We start from the raw sequence: 21,207 nt of genomic DNA on the forward strand, positions 1-21,207 counted from the left end.
CTATTTATTCAATGATAAAAATTCATGCTTGACATCTTACCTTCATCGTTACAACTTACAAGAACTCTATAGCACAACAAGAAGGAATTGATCAACAAATTAACAGAAATCTAATAACCAATCTTTTTTTTTTTTTCATAACCAAATTATGTGATCCAACAATTAAACCCTGTCCAAAATTCACAGTAAAACCAAAGAAATTTGTTTACAAATCCTACTTTACAGGAGCAGAAAAATGTAATGACACAACCTCCTTTTCCTCATGGCCGAACAACGCCCTCTCTAAAATCCAATCTTCCATCTTTGGTTGAGAACTCATTGCTTGGTCAGTAGGCACAAGATGCCCAGCTCCTAAAACCACAACATGACTCAAATTCCCCCATTTCTGCACAGGCCCAGCTAGCTCTCCATTCACTCTCCAAACTTCCTCTTTGCCATCAAAAACTGGCTAAGCCCTTCCCACTTGATTGTCTTAACCCAAGTCTCAGTGGAAAGCGCACTATCTCTCAAATCAAAATGGCCTTGATACAATAATACCTTGCTCTTCTTCACCAAAAATTCTACCATGAACTTAACACTCTTCAAGAAATCATCATGCAAAGAAGCTGCCACATCATTTCTGCACAAATCATAATTATCGAAACATTCGCAACACTTTGCTTCTAGCATTTGTTGCCAATCTCCACTTCCTCATTTTGTCAGTTTAATGGCTTCCCATAGTGCTTTCTCCAAGACACTTTTCTGCCTCTCATTGATCAAACCAGAATAGTAAGCATTTATAGCATGAGTGGTGACCTGTGTAACAGGGTCAGTCAGCCCGTTTCCTCTAGCAACACCACCTAAGTTTACTTGCTGTGACACTGGCAAGTTAGCATTTGCTTTCAAGATATAGTACCCAATTGCTGAAACATACTTCCAGCATAGCTCTCTCCAGCAAAATACAACGGACGAGACTTGAACAACAGGGGGTATAATTCAATAAACAAAGTAATGGCAGCAAAAAGATTATGCTAAAAATTATATTTGAAAATATTGCAAGAAAAGACCATTACTGTTTAAATAAAAGCAATATATATAAAACAATATCTGGTATTGAGATAGTTATGGAAAAGATTAAAAAAAAAAAAATTAAGATCCGTCAGGTTGGGTTGGACTCGAGATCGACTCAGACCCCCGAATATTAGACCCGAACACTACAACAAAATGTATTTTCAGTGAGGAAAAAATTCGTCACTAAAAGTCCAGTTTTTCGTCACTAAGAACCTTTAGTGACGAAATCGGACTTTTAGCGACGAAACTCATTTCGTCGCTGAAACCCCGTTGCTAAAAGTCCTAGCGACGAAAAATTTCGTCACTAAAAGTCCGATTTGTTTTAAAAAGAAAAAACTTTTAGCGACGAAAACGTTTCGTCGCTAAATGTTTTCCTTGCTAAAAACACTATTCAGTGACGAAAATATTTCGTCACTAAAAACACTTCAGTTTATTAAATCATATTTAGTGACGAAAACTTTCGTCACTAAAACTATTTTCGAGTACATATAGTGACGAAAAAATTCGTCACTAAAACTATTTTTAAGAAAATCCAGGCACATATAGTGACGAAAATTTTCGTCACTAAAACCATTGCTTACAAAATTTTGCTACATTTAGCGACGAAATATTTCGTCACGAAATATTTCGTCACTAAAACAATTTTTTGTTGCTATATTTGTAAAGAAAAAATTCGTCGCTAAAACTTATTTTCTGTTTTTATTTTTTTTCATGGCTTTGATATTAATATGTAACCTGTCATTACATTATGAAAACCTCACATTTGAATAATACATTTATTTCAACAGCACATTTATAAATAATCAATCCATACATTCCACAAGTAAAAAATAAAACAAGTATCCAATTCAAACTCCTTCCATATAATAATTGTTTGCAATAGATACAATAACTCAAGATGCTTTATAACAATACAAAAAATGTAGCATAATATAATTAGAACCAATGAAAGATGTCCTCATATATCTTCAAATAATGCCAAAAGTAAATCCCCTAAAAGCCACCAATAAAAAATCTGACCCAAGCATTCATCCAACCCGCCCCTTGGGTTGGGTCGGGTTGGTTTTCATTGTTAAATGTGAGTTTGTGTGTGTTGTGTTTGTGATAGGATTTGTGTTTGTGTTTGTGATTTCTATATTTGTGATAGGATTTGTGTTTGTGTGTTGTGATTTTGAAAGAGAAAACCATAAATATGAAATTATTGCATGAGAAATCAAGAAAACATAAAATTGTTTTTTTTTTTTATAAATTTTTTTTAAAGATTGGATCATTGATTGGGCCACAAATTAGGGGCTTAAATCTTTAGATTAGGCCCTAAAATGGCATGGCGGGACTCGGCCCACAAGGGCCCGACATGGTAGGTTTGGGGGTCTAAAAAAAGTAAAAAACTGTGTAGTTAACGGGCAGGTGGCAAGTCGGATTTGGGCATAAATAAATCCGCCCCAAATCCGACCCGTTGTCATTCTTAGTCTAAATGGGCTTTTCTTTGTTTGATTTTCTAAGATTATTGTTGGGCTTCCATAGGTTTTTTTTTTTTTTTTTTTTCTTTCTAGATTTTAGAGCAAGAAAATTAATTTGTCTTTGTTTAAGGGACCAAGTTTAATTTGATTGAGCTTAAATAAAATTTAGGGTGTTCAAATTTGTTTAGGAGGTAAAAATAATAATAATAATAATAATAATAATGTGGTCAAAACAAAATAATTATAAAAAATATTATATATAATTTTTTTTCCAGGACAGGGTCAAACACCTTGCCTTCCACCACACGTTATTTCATTCTTATCTCACACATGTTATTTCATTCTTATCCCCCAAAGAGAGAGAGAGAGAGAGAGAGAGAGAGAGCTACTATAAGTTTATAACCATAAAATGTTAACAAAGAAAATAGCGGCGTTCGTGAAACACCACTATAAGTCCTAAAAACATTACTATAGGATCCTTTGGGCTATAGTGGCATTTTTTATAATGGCATTTATGAACGACACTATTGTACCATGACTATAGGTTTATAGTGGCATTTTATAGAAAAAACGCCACTATAGGGTATAGACCTATAGTTTTATCTCCTCACTTCTAACCATGGTTTTAAAAACTGGGCCAGACTTGCCAGGCAAATAGTACAAACTGCCAATTCAACCAGCATAACCAGAAACTGGTGCAATTAAACCAATTTTAGCATTTCTTTATAAATACTTCAGCTGTTGTGTTTTTTAACCAAAAAAATAAATAAATAACAAGAGAAATCTTGTTTCAAATTGAAGAAGAGAGATTTTGATTTTGAAAATGCTCTCTCAAGTATGAAGTGGTGAAGCCTAAGACACCCACGATGACCAAAAACATCAAATTTACTTTACTTACCTTTTTCTCAAAAGAAAAAAAAAAGATTTGCTATATTTGTGTGGAGGAAGAACCAAAGAAGATTTGTAATGATTCGTCTGCTTCAGTTGAGGCTTTTTTTTGCTGCTCTTGCCTCTTGTGCATGAACATATTCACGAGAGAGAGAGAGAGAGAGAGATATGAAAAGCAAAAAGTGAGATAGGATATGTACAGAACTATTATTGAACCAATTGTGTGGATGAATGGATTTCAAAATGTGTGGTAGTTAGGATGTTAGCGGGTAGAATGTGTGGAGGGAAAAAAAAAGCAAGTGAGCAATGATATTGCTACCCATTGGTACACTTACTTTTTTTGTTCTTTGAAAGGTTAAAAATAATTAAAATATTATATAGTGGGCTTGTGGGTTGTGGGTGCTTTTTTTTTTTTTGGTTGAATTGTGGTAAGCTAAAGTTTAATGTTTTACTATTATTTAATTTTTTAGCTAAAATGACTAGTTATAAAATTATTTATTTATTTATTTATTTTTATAATTATTAATTAAATTATTTATGACGTCATCAGTTCGATCATCGATCGGACCTTGGTCCGACCAAAAAACCGGTAACCAATCCCTTTTTCAAATCTTTCACCGTACTGGTTTTTAAAGCCATTCTTTTGACCAAATTGGGAAAAACAACCTTTGATTGAAACCATTCACTAAATATTTGAGGAATTAATTTAATGAATTTAAAAAAAAAAATGTCAACCTATATCATGGATTGAAATTTGAAAATACAAAATCCCTTAATTAAAAAAAAAAACCAACCGGAAAATTACAAAAAATATAAAAAAGGGTCATTATAGGTCCTTTTTTAATTTTAATTTCTTTTGGTTGGGCTGTCTTTTTTTTAAAGGATCTATAGTGACATTCAACGCCATGAACGCCACTATAGGCTCTTATAAGATGTAGGATCTATAGTAGTGTTCATGAACACCAATATAAGTCATTTTTTAATTTTAATTCTTTTTGGTTGGTGCTTTTTTTAATGGATCTATAGTTGGCATTTATGAATGCCACTATAGGACCTTGTAAGATCCAAGGTACCCTATACTACAAAAAGGTACCTTATACTATAAGTCCTGAGTCTTACAAAGGACTATAGTGGTGTTTATGAACGTCACTATAGGTCTTATTTTAATTATAAAAAAAAAATTTTGGTTGGTTTTTTTTTAAGGATCTATAGTTGCATTCATGAACACCACTATAGTCCTTTGTAAGACCCAGAACTTATAGTATAGGGTACATTTTTGTAGTATAGGGCCTATACTACAAAAACGCCACTAAAAATCATCACTATAGACAACTTTTTTTATAGTATAGGGTACCAATAGTGGCATTTCTTATGAACGCCACTAAAAAAAAGACCATTATAGGCAGTTTTTTTTTTTTTTTTTTTGGTAGTGGTTACTATATGATGCTCTTTTTTCGGAACTAAATGTGTGACAAACAAGTCACCTACCTAATGTTTTATATCCACAGTCAATTTTACCAAGAAGGATTGCACATAATTCATGGGACTGTAAAGTAGTTGATGTGGTTCTATCTCTACGTCAATTCTCGCCGTTTTGTCTTTAATTTTAGCTGTGTAGTTGTCGAAAGAGCCCAAAGTCCTAACACATGTGAGGTCACGAGGAATGCTACAATTATATATTTTAAACTTTTTGGGATCTCAACCATGATTGATGTGTAATTTAATTCATATGGTTTGATTTTCCCTGGGAGTGCCATTATAGTTGTACATCGTAGTAAGCTTCGTTTTAACATCTTGTCAATGCAAAATTTTTGTATGATCATCTACACTACAATTAAAAACTAAGCCAGGATTCATGGCCTGTTCAGAGTTCAAAGATCCTACTCCTTCGCCAAAAATTGAGATTTGCTATGGAAGAATATTAATAGCTAGGAGTGCCATTATAGTCGTACATCGTAGTAAGCTTCGTTTTAACACCTTGTCGACGCAAAAATTTGAATGATCATCTACACTACAATTAAAAACTAAGCCAGGATTCATGGCTTGTTCAGAGTTCAAAAATCCTACTCCTTCGCCAAAAATTGAGATTTGCTGTGGAAGAATATTAATAGCTGAAGATGGCAAAGTAGTTAGAAAATTTGAATTTTCAAAAGATTAAAGTGGAAAAAAAAACACTAATAAATTCCTTTACCAGAAATTATTAAAGCAGATTACATTCAAACTGGTGAAAAATTTGGTTCATTCTCAAATTTCTTTTTAATTAGTGCTGCTTTTGCTACTACAAGTGGGCAAGCAAAAGAAGTTCCATCTACGATGTAGCATTGAACATTTAATTCATGATGAATGTCAGGAATACAAACCTCAACTTCGGATGCACATATGTCAGGCTTGATGGAAAACAGATAATGAAAGATTATTATCATTTTAAAAAGGAAAATGTACTAAAAATTAATAACAATCTCTTTAAATTAAATTACCTTAAGAATCTCTTTAGCATTTGGGCTAGGTCCCCTACCCAAAAAATGAACAACTTTGTTAAGGTTAGGGTTGTAACCCTGTTACTTATACCAATTGTTGCCTTGATTGTTTTCTCATTATCGCAATTTTTACTGTAAAAACAAAATAAAATAAAGTTAAGCTCAATTTATCTTGTATTACAACCAATTTATAAGTATGATCAATTTTTAATTTAAAGATTAGTATACCTTAAGTAATAACCAATATCTTTGGCTACTTTATGAGTGAGATAAACTGATGACACTTCTTCAGGAGGTTCGGCAAATGGTGGATGGTCCTCATATCGATATAATCTACATGCTATGCCTTTAATTTTTGTCAAATATTTCTCTTCTGGACTATCACATAATACAATTTTTCCTTTCAGTTGTTCTTCCAATTGTTTTGTAGAGCTACACAAATAATTTAGTCATCAATTATAGTTGATTACATTATATGTGATTATGAGGAATTCAAAATTTTGAATATGTAAGTACCTTTTGTAAGTGCACAGTTGCACCTGGACCCAAAGACAATTATGGGCTCAGGCCCAATGAGCCTTAAACAATGAAATTTGTAGAGTGTGGGCTTGAAATCTAGGTTAGAGGTATTGAGAACTTGATAACAGGCTAAGGTGTGCAAACACTTGTAAATAATGGATGATAATTGCAAATGGACCTCCTCGGACGTAAGCCGAAGACCACTTCTGTATTATTTCTTTCTTTCTTTCTTAAAGGTTACAATTCTTAATTTCCTTCTTTACAACTGACCGATCCCCCTTTTCTTTGGCCTTCACCCCCCTTAAATACTTCTTCTCCTGATACTTTATCCACGTGTTGCTCAAATCCCCTCCTCTCTAGATATTTCTTCTCTTAGTGCCTTTGAATAGTAACCAGAAGTTTCAGTTCTACTGTTCAGGGGTCACTTCCCCATTAATGCGGCCAGGGAGGTAGGTGCAGAGTCTTTAATGTGAAGGTGACAGCCTTTGCTCATGATATTTTTCTAACACCGGTGTATTTAGAAGGTTCAGAGTTTCCCCCTTTTAACCAACAGTCTTTCCGGAATTCTGTCTTGACCTTCGTAGTGAATCTCCGAGTTCTCTTGGGTCTGTCCGAGGAGAAACTCACCCTCGGATATGTCCTCGGACCCTCGGCGTATGGGCCGATTCGCAATACTAACAAACTCTTAGCTCAAGAATAGATCGGCCCTCCTTGCTAGAGCCCAAATGCCTGCTTGCGTCCTTTTACTCCCCACACCTTTCATTGTGGGGAAAAACTGCTAAAGGAAGATCTTTAATATTCTTGGAGATGATAGAAGACCCCTACAAGCAAAACATTCATTAGGAAACCAAATCTATTTAATCTATAAAAGTGAATGATAAATTGAGAATATTGGGGGGAAAATCAATAAAAGAAACAAAGAAAGCATAAGTATTTGTTTCACTAAGTGGAAAGCATAAATCATATTAGTGGACACAATTTAACAATCAGATCATGGATCTTGTAGTAATATTTTGGAGTTTATGTATATTATTGAAGATAAAATTATTGGATTAATTAGGATGAATTTTAACTTTCAATCTTAAGCATATAACGCAAAAGGAAACAAAGATATTTTACATACAGATCAAATTATTTGAGATATTGATGTTGTTATGCACCTAAATAAAGTAAGAAAACATACAATCACGTCATATTGTAAATCATCTATTGACAAAGAAGTTATAAAATGTCTCTTTGATAAAGAGCCACCAACTGTCAATATCCATGGTGCAGTATTTGTTATTGTTGCCTCTAAAGGACCAAACTTCCTAGTAGCAGCTACGGTTAGTATATTGGACTCCATAGCAAAAGATGATCCAACCACAATATCATTGAAACTATTATATGATTTTGTAAAATTAAATACAATTGAAACTATAGGCCCATGCAGACCTAGGACCTATAGTGGTGTTTAAGACTTATAGTGGCGTTCATGAACGCCACTATTCAAGGGCCTATAGTGGCATTCATGAACGCCACTATAGGTCCTAGTTTAATTTTAATTAATTTTTGGTTTATTATTATTATTATTATTATTATTATTTATTATAGAGCCCTTAGAATACGCTGATAGATAAGCTTATAGCAGTTTTTATAGAAAACGCCACTATAGGGTACCTTTTTGTAGTATAGGGCACATTTTTGTGGTATTGGGCCTATACTACAAAAACACCACTATAGGCAGCTTTTTTATTTTGTAGTATAGGGTACTTATAGTGATGTTTTTTATGAACGCCACTATAGGCAGCTTTTTTTGTAGTGGTTATTGTATGATACTCCTTTTTCCAAACTAAATGTGTGACAAACAAGTCACCTCCATAACGTTTTCTATCCATAGTCAATTTTACCAAGAAGGATTGCACAGAATTCTCAGAACTGAAGAGTAGTTGATGTGGTTTTATTTTGATATCGATTCCCACCGTTTTGTCTTTAATTTTGGCGGTATAGTTTCCGAAAGAGCCCAAAGTCCTAATACATGTGAGCTCACAAGTAATGCTATAATTATATATTTTAAACTTTTTTGGGATCTTAACCATAATTGATGGGTAATTTAATTCATATGATTTGATTTTTCCTGGAAGAGTGCCCCCTTATATTCGTACATTGTAGTGAGCTTCGTTTTAACACCTTGTTGTCGCAAAAATTTTGCATGATCATCTACACTACAAATAAAAACTAAGCTAGGATCCATGGCCTGTTCAGAGTTCAAAAATCCTGCTCCTTCGCCAAAAATTGAGATTTGTTGTGGCAGAATATTAATAGCCAAAAATGGCAAAGTAGTTAGAAAATTTGAATTTTCAAAAGATTAAGGTCGGAAAAAAAAACTAATAAATTCCTTCACCAGTAGTCATTAAAGCAGATAGCATCCAAGCTGGCGAAAAATTTGGTTCATTCTCAAATTTCCTTTCAATTAGTGTTGTTTTTGCTACTACAAGTGGGCAAGCAAAAGAAGTTCCATCTACGATCCAGTATTGATCTTCTTCTTTTTTTAGAAAAAGGTAAAACATTTTTATTAAATAAATTCAGTTTGGAATACATCTTCCAAATTAGAAGGTAGTTCTTCTAGCCAAACATCACAATTTGCAGATGAAACTGCTCTTCTGGCGAGGGCGTGAGCTAACTTATTCCCTCCTCATCGCACATGTTGAAACTGACACTGATGGAGCTTGCGACCTTTTCTGCATGTCTCTTTAATTGCATTCCCATACATTGTTTTGCAATAATCAGAAGCATTCAAAGCCGTAACAACCCGGAGACAATCACCTTCAACCACAACCTTGGATAAGCTCAGTTCCTACGTAAGTACCACTGCTCTATGAGTTGCCATTGCTTCAGCCATCTCCGCCGAGTGAGGGAGGTGTATATGCTAGGACAATGCAACAATTAATTCATGATGAATGTTAGGTACACAAACCTCAACTCCGGGTGCACATATGTCGAGTTTGATGGAAAAAAGATAATGAAAGATTATTATCATTTTAAAAAGGAAAATGTAATATGAATTAATAAGAATCTTTTTAAATTAAATTACCTTAAAAATCTCTTTAGCATTTACAATGGTGGTGCTAAAAATTTTAGTTTCTAGTACCTCAAAAAACTACTTTATCTATTTTACCACCACACTTTACAATACATCCAATATCAAATGTTCTATTTTTTTTTTATCACTTCATTTAAAATAATATAAAAAAACTCATTAAAATAATAAGGAAGAGAGATGATTTGAGTTTTTTAATTGAAGGAAGAAATATAATCTTAATAAAATATTGTATTTTAATTTTAACAACTTGTTACAGTTACTTGGTATTTATACTAGTTTACTGTAGTTGCAAAAAAATTAGCTTTAACTTCTCCAATAACACATGATTTTTTTGTTCTTTGGTGGTAAAATAGTTTTTTTTTTTTACTAAAATACAATCACCATTGTAAATATTTTTATTGTTTTTGTTAAGTTTTTAGGTGAAATAGTTGCTATTTAGGTTAGGCCAGCTAGATTAATTAGAGAAAAGAGAGGTCTAACTACAAAAATGAAATATAAAGTGACTAATAAAAAAAATTTGGACCTAGGGGGCCTCCACCCCCGGGTCTGTCCTTGGTTTTGAATTTTGAGTAAATGTTGAATATATTAATAGGTTGGGTGAAATAAAATAATTTTGAGTAAATGTTGAATATATTAATAGGTTGGGTGAATTTTTTATTCTAGCTTATTGTTTTGCTAATGAACCGTATGTGATCAAGCCAAGAGTCACAAGATCAAGGGAGTGACTCTTCATTAGAGAAAAAAAAAAATTTGAAGGTTAGAGAGTCTGTCAGATCAATATTTTGTGGTTTCCTACCTAAATTTTGGGTTTAAAGAGGCTGCTGGTGATATGTACCCGAATTGCACAAGGAATAATAATTATAACTTTCATAAAAAAAATTAAAAAAAATAAAAAGAATGGGCTATATTTATTTTTATCGTAGTAGGCCCAGTTAAATACTATAAATGCTTCAGTCAAAAAAAAAAACTATAAATGCTCATTGTCAGTGCTTTTATAAACACTGCCACTCACTGCTCTCTTCTTCCCTTCTTCGCCGACACTGGTAATCATGCATTTTGGGTTTAAAGAGGCTGTTGGTGATATGTATCCGAATTGCACAAGGAATAATAATTATAACTTTCATAAAAAAAAAAAGAATGGGCTATATTTATTTTTATCGTAGTAGGCTCAGTTGAATACTATGATCTATTTAGATAGAATTTATTATTGAAAATTGAAAATTAAAAACTGAAAATACTTAACAAAATAATTTTTAAATATGTAAATAATATTGCGAGACCCATTTTTAATAAAAAAATATTAAAAACGTACATAAACAGTGCATACACAGTATGCATACAGTATACACACTGCACACTTGTCCCCACAGCAGAAGAAAAAAAAAATGCGAATATAGCAATAATAAGCTGGATCCAACCCAGCACTATAAATGCTTCAGTCAGAAAAAAAAAAAAAAAAAAAACTATAAATGCTCATTGTCGGTGCTTTTAGAAACACTGCCACTCACTGCTCGCTTCTTCCCTTCTTCGCCGACACTGGTAATCATGCCTGAGGTTTAGGATTAATTCATCGAATTTATCTTGGATTTAGTCTAAGAATATTATTAGTTAGTAATTGAAAGTACGTTGGTTCACTGTTATTAATTTTTGTATCCTGCGGGGCCTTGATTGAATGGCACTAACTTCAGTCAATGCACAGGTACTTCTTTTACAATTTTTCAATTTTTTAAGGTCATTTGTCCTAGCATGCATATATCTCACCATATTTATGATTTATTATTACTTCAACCACATAGAAATTGATATCCAATTTTCTTGTCTTATTTGACGTATAATCTCGAGGGATAACTGTTAGCTTTGATTGAATGGCACCGACTTCAGTCAATGCACAGGTACTACTCTTACAATTTCTTAAGGTCATTTGTCCTAGCATGCATATATCTCGATCACCATATTTATGATTTATTATTACTTCAACCACATCCTTGGTTTATTTGATGTATAATTGAGGGAGAATTGCTAGCCTTGAATGAATGGCACCAACTTCAGTCAATACACAGGTACTTCTTTTACAATTTCTTAGGCCGGGGATGTTTGACAAATCAATTATAACACATTTTTATATATTTTAAACAACTTTACATATATTTTAACACACTTTTTCACCTATATATATATCAAAAACACTCCAACAACATTACTTAAACTAACTTACCAAACAGTCTCTTAAGGTCATTTGGAAAAAGCGTAACAATGCAATTGATTTCTAATGAATACCCTGTAGGAAAATTACCATGAAATTTTCAACCTGTAAGAAACAGAAAATAGAGGAAAACACATGCCAAATAAAATAATTACACGTACAAAACAGTATTTATATGGCTCGCCAATTTGCCTACGTCCATAGAGTTGCAGGAATTTCACTATTATCAAGGAAAAATACAAAGTGCGATTACAGTCTTTTTCTCTCTCTCAAACCAATAACAGAAAAACCCTAATCACCAAAATAACTTTTTTTCTTTTTTTATATCTTGTGCACATGATTCACAATGGGCTACAAAACGGGCCAAAAAATTTTCCCCGTGGAAAATGTCGGCCCAAGCCTCCATTCCATAAACCAAGTCTCAGAAAATCTCTCATTAAAAAACCACGCAACATTATTCGGGTCAAATCAGATTGTCAACTGGATCAAACACAACTAGGCTCCACAAAACCCAACCTACCCAAAAATTTAATGAAAGAAGCTTCATAGGAAGATGCTAAAACATACTATATAAAAAAAGAAAGCTATGACTCTCAAATCTGCCTTAGAAATCATCTACTTCTTGCTTGAGATCATCATCATTAACTCTCTCCCTCTCTCATTTTTTTTTTCCTCTCATGGAGTTGGAAGATATACTCCAATTTTTTGAGAACAAGACTATTTTAGTCACTGGTGCAACAGGCTTTCTAGCCAAAGGTTCTCTCTCTACCTCTTTCTCTCCCTCCTTGGCTCCTCTCATTTATGTATAGCACAACGTGCGTTTTTGCTTGTTTATAATCTTGTGTGTGCATGTGTTGAAGGATGTTGGTGTTAGTGATAAGTGATAACCCTACTTGCAAAAATGCATGCAGTGTTTGTGGAGAAAATACTAAGGGTTCAACCAAATGTGAAAATGCTCTATCTTCTTGTGAGAGCTTCAGACAATGAGTCTGCTACACAACGCTTTCATAAAGAGGTACACCAACTAAGTACTTTTTAATTCTCTAAAAAAGAAAATGGATGCACCCAACTACATACTGGTTTTCAGTTTTTTCGTGTTACATGATCTCTTTAATTTAGATTGAAATGTAAAATACACGTTTTAAGTTTGGAAAAATTATTATTTTGATCCTTAATGTTTAAAAACTAAAATAGGTTTAAATAAATTTTTTTTTTCGTGTGGTTAATTTAGCAACGTTCAAGGAATATTGTGTTTAATCTGTCATTTGTACTGTTTATCTGTAGGTGATAGAAAAGGACATATTCAGGGTTCTAAGAAATAATTTGGGTGCAAATTTGGAATCCTTTATATTTGAAAGGGTTACTCCAATCTCTGGTGACATTTGTGACGAGAATTTTGGAATCAAAGATTCTATATTAATAGAAGAGATGTGGAAAGAAATAGACATCGTCTTAAATTCTGCTGCTACAACAAATTTTGATGAAAGGTAACAAAGAACAATATTGTGTGCATGGTCAAAATGATTCATATAATTAAACAATAAAACTATTTTACCTTTTCTATTCCTTTCTTTAGATATGATGTTGCATTGGGCATCAACACATATGGAGCTTTGCATGTTTTGAACTTTGCAAAGAAATGTATTAAATTGAAGGTGCTTCTCCATGTATCAACCGGTCAGTGTAGACTTGAACTCTGCCCTCATAAACTGATTTAGTTTACTTGAGCTCTCCTCAATTGACTATCGCTGTTGTTTTTACAGCTTATGTGTCTAGCGAAAAGGGGGGCAACATACTTGAGAGCCCATTACACATGGAAGACACGCCAAAGGGAACCTCAAGATTAGTTATCAATGCCGAAAAAGAAGTGGTGGAGGAATACCTAGATAGATTACGAGTGCAAGGTGCCACGAATGAAGAGATCACATCCACCATGAAGGATTTGGGCATTAAAAGGTTTTTAAGAATCTTATAAAATATGTTGAAAATCCTTTAATAAAATTTTTAATGACATAATAGTTGTCACCTTCATGTCAATAATATGTATTTACTAAAAACTTTTTAAAATACAAAATGAAATGATTAGTGCATACAACTAAGTGTCCACACATAGTACACACAACATCATTATACAAGGGAACTCATGAGTTTAAGTCATGATTTCAAACTTTGAAATTGTGACTGAAAGTCATGAGCTCTCTTGTAAATTGAAGCTAGTGTGTACTATGTGTATACTAGAATGTATGTAATAGGCAGTACTCTAAAAACAAAGTCTTTTGCAGATGATCTATTTTTTCCTAATTGTTTTAATTTGATTTGTTTCTTTTATTAATTGCAAGGGCAAAACTATATGGATGGCCAAACACCTATGTATATACGAAGGCATTGGGGGAAATGATTTTAGGACAATTTCATGAAAATCTGCCCTTGGCTATCATACGTCCCACCATGGTAACCAGTACATACAAAGAACCATTTTCAGGTTGGATTGAAGGCGCAAGGTAATCATAATTTGACATGGAATTATACAAGCTCACAATTCTGAAAAACTGTCTTTCATTTTTTGGTTGGGTAATTGAGAAGATAAGGTGATCAAGAAAATAAAGTGGCTCAAGTGACTGTTTAGTAGTAACGGCATCATTTGTGATGCTCTATGTTTGTGGTTCGAACCCTACTTGTGACCCCCCGCCGTTTACCTATAAAACAATCAAGAAAATAATATTATTCTAGACTATTTTTTTTCTCCTATTTTCATGACTGATTCACGCTTTGTTAAATGGAATTTCCTTGTTACAGAACCCTGGATGGTGTAATTACTGCCTACGGTAAAGGGAGATTGAAATTCTTTCTTGGCCATCCTAATTCAATCTTAGATGTTGTGAGTTAAATCCATTCTTTACTCATTAAGCAAACACATGTAGATAAATCTATTTATCCGGCTTATATGCTTGTGTTTGCCTACGTCATTATTTTCAACAAGCTTTCAATATTGAATTTTGAAAGTCTTGCAGATACCAGCAGACATGGTGGTAAATTCTATTATTATGGCCATGGTGACTCATGCAAATAAGTCTTCTCAGATCATCTTCCATGTGGGTTCTTCATTGAGAAATCCGGTGAAACTCTCTGGTCTTTCAATTTTTACCTTCCGGTACTTCACTCAAAATCCGTGGATTGATAGAAATGGAAAGTCAATCAACGTCTCCAGTCCGAAATTTTTTAGTAGTATCGCTAGCTTTCAAACATACATGGATATTCGGTATATACTGCCATTGAAGGTATGCTTTCGGCTAATTACTTTGTGACCAAAATCATATACATGAAAAATGAAAGTACTGTGCTTGTTTTTGGTTCCTGTTTTTTAGTAATAATTTTTTACATGGATGGACGCAGGATTTTAATTGAGAATGACTGAAGTATGAATCAATTTTTTTTAATGAAAATCTAAACTAGCATGCATTTAGTATTAACCAAATATACACAAATATTGAAATGACACAAAATAATTGTTTATTAATACGATGCAATGTAGTAGTCTATCAACATATAACTCGACACCCTTAAAAACTCAATTATTGTGGTTGACTTTCTCATAATTTACGAATCAAATAAAATGTAAGTTTATTATCTCACTATATGTCCAATAATTTCCCAACAAAAGGACTAGCAATCAGTGACGGAGCTAGAATTTTAGTCTAGAGGTGGCAAAATTAAAAAACGATATTAAAAGTGAAATTTATCTAAAAAACATTAATCAACAATAATAACAAAATAAATAAACGATTGTAAGAAAATATAAATATATTTCATATTATTAAAATAAATAAAAAAAAACAACCAATTCATAGCTAATAAAAGATTTACAAACTGATGGAGTAAAAATATGATTAGTGTTACTTAAAAAATATAATGAATAAATGTTTGAAATTATTTTTTGTGATTGGTGACATGCCAATTTGTAAGATATAAGTAGTAAAATTTGTAATATCTCTAGCATCATTCAAAGATAAAATGCTGTGAAAAGTATCATAAATAGTAAAAATGGTGTAAATAATGATATAAAAAAAATAGTGAAATAGGTAGTTTGGTCACTTTTAAGTTTCAACATGTAGAAGTCTTTTTTTTTTTCTTTCTCCATATGACTACTAATACAAAAAAAAAAAAATTAGGAGACGCGGGGGGGGGGGGGGAGGTGCCCCTCTAGTGCTAGCAATTATTGCCAAGTAAAAAATAAAGGGAAAAAAAATACAATGTGAGAAGTCTATTTAGTAAGCCTAAAAATGCCATAGTTCCCAATCAACAAACACAAATCACAAACCACTCAATGAATTAGATAAGACAAATGCACAAAAAGAACTATAGATTTAAGCTATTAAGTTAAAAAAATAATGATATAAACCCCCCTAATGACAATCACTAAATCTAAATTTATAATATCCCGTTATCTAATTAACTAATTGGGCCTATGTGCACTGGCCATTGGACAAAATCGCGTGTGGGTGTGAAATTTTTAATCTAAATTGTCGAGTATGTCACTAAGTCAAAACAACCCTACAATAATATCAGATACTAAACATGCATTATCACAGAAAAAAAATGCATTATCACTAAAATGATTTTGAATCAAACACTAAACATGCATTATCACAGGAAAAACGTCCCCTCAATATATATGTATTCTCTATACTATAATATCACTATTTTTTTTTTCTTTCTAACAATATTCTTTGAAGGTGTTATGGTTAGCAAATCTGGTGCTTTGCCAGTATTGTCGGGGCATATGTATTAATCTTAACCGGAAGGTCAGAGTAGTGATGCGATTGGTTGACCTCTACAAACCATATGTATTTTTTACAGGCAGGTTGGTATTGTTTATTGTAATGATTAATTTTTCAATGGTGTTTTCAATGTATCCGCTGATAATAATAAGCTTTTGTTTTCCATACAGCTTTGATGACTCTAACACAGAAAAGCTAAGGATGGCGATTAGAGAGAGTGATGTCAATGTAAATTTGTTTTACTTTGACCCAAGGTGCATTGACTGGGAAGACTACATTATGAACACTCATATTCCTGGCCTGACAAAGTACTCAATGAAACCATAACTTTGAGGGATTGTTTATTTTTATTTCGCAAAATGTTGTGTGATTTGAAATTTCTTTCATCAATAAGGCAATAGCAACCTACCTAGCCAGCTGCTAGTCTGTTTAGAATTTTACTTGAAGTGAATTAGTGTTCAGAAATTAAATATGCAAGAAATAAATGAATGGATGTGAGGAGCTAAATAAATGTATGCTACAAATTAATAAAGTGTGAAAATGGAGTTAAAAGGGTTTTATTTGGAGTACACATACCCATTTGTAACCAAGAGGGGAAAGAATTATCTTCTTGTTATTCTGTCTCCCTTCAATATTCTATGGTGAATGTTTGAGATTGTTTAGATGCATGAGTAAGCCAACCAACTTGTAATGAAGCGAATTTTGAGTGAAAATGCTTATGGTGGGAATTGAAATTGTTAACTCGATTGTCTCTTTCATTTTCTTGACTTACCAAAGAAAACTTTGATAATTGGGGTTTCTAATTGAAAGACTCACTCATATTCCAAAATGCATAGAAATTAGTGGGAAAATTGTATGTATAGTTACAAGATCAAAAAAAAACCTTTTGACTCCAAATCAGAAATAGTCCTTGCAAAAGGCTTAAAAGAATGATCAATGAGCTCTAATGCTTAACTATAAGGTTTTTGATGAAATCGCATTCGCGAAATTTGTAAATGTAATTGTCTAATCAAGCATGAGAGATCCTTCATAACTATCTCAAAGGTGTTGATAATGTGACGAAACTCCACCTTTAATCGTTTACAGGTGAGTTTGAATCTTTACACATAAAATGTTGAAATGGCTTAAATTGTAATGTCGGTGGACTGACATTACAAGCAAGCATTAAATGCTAGGAAAATTCTTAAGTAGTCTCGGAGTACAGTGAAATAATGCTCCTTCTTCTCACATTCATGGTGGACCCCACCATGAATTTAATGAGCGAACCCCACCATAAATGTGAGAGGAGGGAGTACCATTCTCCATACTCCGGAAGTACCTAAGAATTACTCTAAATGCTATTTTGCATGAATTGTCAAAAGGCAAGATCTAACATACAATTTTGGCAATGAATGCTTGCATGCTTATGTTAGAAAGTGTGGCTTGATCAACAAAGCCAAAGAATCGCAATTCAGTATTTTCATGCATGAAGAAATACAAGAAGTTGCATTTGAAATTGAAAACTTTTTACTAAAAATACTGTAAATAAAGGTAAAAATTAGCTGAAATAGTACAGTGAGACCCATGAATAGTACCAAAAAGTGTAGTGTGGCTCATGAATAGTAGCAAAAATAAGCTGAATAGTAAAATAAGTTGACAAAAATAAGTGTTGCCAAACCCACATTAAATGTTGCATTGGCTCATGGCCGAATATATTGAATTCTTTGTCAATAAAAGTTTTGCATTATGACAAGTTATGATTGGTGGAGCATAAAGTGAAACACAAAGAATGGTACATATAGGATTTGTATTCAACAAATCCCACCAAATACATCCTCTCAATATATACAGGTTTTAAAGGGTTTTTTATTTTTATTTTTTATTTTTAGTATCGAACATAAAGATTGATACCAATTTGAGTCATCTCCGATACTTTAGTATCCATTTTATTGTCTTACCAATCTCCCCCCTAACTAATGAATTATTAAATAAAACCACATTCTTTAAGATAACAACTTTTAGGCACTATAAAGATTGATAATAGTTTGAGTCAATAACCTTTGTCCGTATCCGCCTCTATAATTGTTAGGATATATGTGAATCATGTTAGGAACATATGTCATTTAGAATTGGCTAATCATTTGATAAAACACACTTTACTTGTAATTGGGTAGATCTATAATGTGTATAATACTTCAAGGAACAAGGTTTCAAGTCCAAGTGTTAAAGCCATGCAAATATGTCCAAGAATCAAGTGAAGAAGTACTGGATTTTAAAACTCGATAGCTAGCTTGACAGATAGTATCTATCAAGGTTTAAAAGGCAGCTTTAGCCTGATGCTCGACAGCTGCTCGATAGATAAGCTATCTATTGAGAATTATGAAAATCAGATTTTCAGTTCTAATTTCACTCCAATTTGTGTATATATGTTTAGGTTTTCTTTTCTCACAACCCTAAACATATATAAGGATTATTTTAAAGGCTGTCAAAGGTGGCGCATGTGTGAAGCAAAGTTTTGTTCATGTAAATTGTGACCAGAGACAGAATTTGCTCTAATTCATATTTCTCTTGAAGAAGTTACTGCGTTTGTACGCCGTTGGGTTTTGTGACCAAAGAGCTTTGTGATCTTCATCTTGTTAATGAACTGAAAAACTTTGTAGCCAACATCTTTCTCAAGTTGGTAAGTAAGCCGTGTACTGGGATCCGCGCATTGATTGGTTAGTCACATACTGGGAGCCGTGCATTGAAAATGAGAGATTGTCACTACAGAACAAGTTCAATTGGGTATTGGGGTAAGGGTTTAACTGTAAGTTGGTATAAGATACTGGGATTCCTTTACTTGTAACTGCTTGTTATGATAATAGTGAATTCTAGGGAGTGGTGACCTTAAAATCACCCAATGTGGTTTTTGCCTTAGAGGTTTTCCCCATTCATAAACAAATCACCGTGTCAACTTTATTTTTCGCTCCATATTAACTTAGTTGGTGACTTGTTTGTGTTACCACGTGTTTTGCATGTTAATTGAAGTTATTAATTAACTTGGCTAAATCAATTGGTTAATTTATCACAAGGGGTCAATACATTTTTGGCCTATCAGTAACCAACGACCAATTTTTAATAATGGGAAATGTTAATAGTTCAACGTGAAACAAAGTTCGGCAACAACATCTAACACCTAGGTCCTACCCTAACACACATGATCAGAGATTCAGAATGAACTCTCACTTCGAGAAGATCAGATGATGGGGATTTTCTTAGTTTGTTTCATGTCCTCTTAGTAACCCATAGGAATGGCAAGGGGTCGGGTTCGAGCCAGGTTTTTTCATACCTGGACCCGACCCGCAGCCCAGACCCAGCCTGTTTATTAAACAAATTTTTTTTTTAGGGCCCAGACCCACCCCGCTGGCCCATTAAGCCCTGCCAGATTTGGGCCCAATTCGCGCCCAAATCATTGCCCAACCAAAAAAAAAATTTGAATTGAAGCCCAAATTTATTTTTGCCTAGATTCAAGCATGCATATTCAAGCCTAGATGATGTGGCCCAAATGCCTAATCAGTCCAAATCATAGGCCACTAATCATAAATCAATAAATCACCCGTTAATTATAAATCTATAAATCAATAAACCATAACTAATATCATAAATCAATATATCATAGCTAAGATTATAAATCAATAAATCACCTAGCTAAGATAACCATTTAATCATAAATCAATAAATCATAGCTAAAATCACCTACTAAACATAAAAATAAAATAAATCCAACAAGTCCAAAAAATAAGTATCAAGAAATAAGTATCACAAGTCCTACAAGTCCAAGAAATTAAAAAGTTACAAAATAAATTCCACAAGTGACAAGTTTAGAATAATTACAAACCCTTGTGCACCTCGGTGTTTTTGTGAATGAATTAACACGTTCCATATGGACTTGTAAATTTCAATATCTGAATTTCACACTTTAGTTTTAGCCTCAACACCTTTTTTTCAATGTTGCATATTGATGGCTCCATTTGGTGGTGTGTTTTTGGGTAAAATCCCCATTCCTTCTCTCTTTTGTGTGCTTATGCGTTTGTTTTTCAAAAAAAAAAACAGAAAAACAAAAAAGTTAAGACCTTTTCACAAGGCTAAAAAGGTCTTTCCGATATTAAAAAAGAAAGAGAAAAAGAGAAGAAATTCACGTCGTTTATATTACCAAATAAGTATGGGTTAAAGTTATATGGATAAAAGAGATTCAAGATACTATCCAGGGGAAAAAAAAAGAAAAAAAAAAAATCTTATGGTTCAGTTTATTTTTCATGATCTTTTAGTTGTAAAAAAAAACCTTCGTAAATTGCAATTTTAAAGCTTCACGCAATCAAAATATCAACAATCATAGGCTGGCTTATTTAAAAGTACGAAAACAACACACTACTATATTTACTATATTGATAATCATTCAGCAATCAAAATTTCCCAACTACCTTGATTTAACATACGAATACATGCACCTTGATTTAACAATGCAATTTGAAGCGGGCAAAAGTTAAGTGACGTAAAGATGTCCCTACTTTGACTCACACAATTTATTTTTAAGAGGTGGGATGTTCAATCAACCATAAATACCTTAAGAAAATGAGAAAAAATTACGAAGTGTGTCAAACCTGATTCCAAATGTGAACAAAAGATCTTAAGTAAAGAACAATTTTGAAGTGTTGATAGTGGGGTCCTCGGGTTTAGTTCTCGAAAGAAGTTACAGAAAGTTTCTAAGTTCTAAGTTCAAAAAATCCGAATC

General features: G+C 33.0%; 1 protein-coding gene and 1 pseudogene across 2 annotated transcripts; one reads left to right on the forward strand and one right to left on the reverse strand.

Annotated features, from left to right (window-relative positions):
• Window positions 1–214: 214 nt before the first annotated feature.
• Window positions 215–7,739, reverse strand: LOC142606579 (serine carboxypeptidase-like 50; annotated as a pseudogene).
• A 4,526-nt stretch (window positions 7,740–12,265) lies between these two features.
• LOC142606713 (alcohol-forming fatty acyl-CoA reductase-like) lies at window positions 12,266–17,015 on the forward strand. Of its 2 annotated transcripts, none has more exons than XM_075778050.1 (10): window positions 12,266–12,435; window positions 12,591–12,694; window positions 12,964–13,166; window positions 13,256–13,356; window positions 13,443–13,635; window positions 14,019–14,180; window positions 14,476–14,557; window positions 14,691–14,957; window positions 16,413–16,536; window positions 16,628–16,892. In XM_075778050.1, exons 1-10 carry the CDS (start codon window positions 12,357–12,359, stop codon window positions 16,654–16,656), a joined length of 1,344 nt encoding a protein of 447 aa, XP_075634165.1. In that variant the 5' UTR covers window positions 12,266–12,356; the 3' UTR covers window positions 16,657–16,892. The 2 variants fall into 2 exon arrangements, with proteins under 2 accessions (XP_075634165.1, XP_075634164.1); XM_075778049.1 differs by having other exon boundaries at window positions 12,270–12,435; window positions 16,413–16,540; window positions 16,628–17,015.
• Window positions 17,016–21,207: the final 4,192 nt, after the last annotated feature.

The sequence above is a fragment of the Castanea sativa genome, chromosome 8 (genome assembly GCF_040712315.1).
Source record: "Castanea sativa cultivar Marrone di Chiusa Pesio chromosome 8, ASM4071231v1".
Taxonomy (NCBI): Eukaryota; Viridiplantae; Streptophyta; class Magnoliopsida; order Fagales; family Fagaceae; genus Castanea; species Castanea sativa.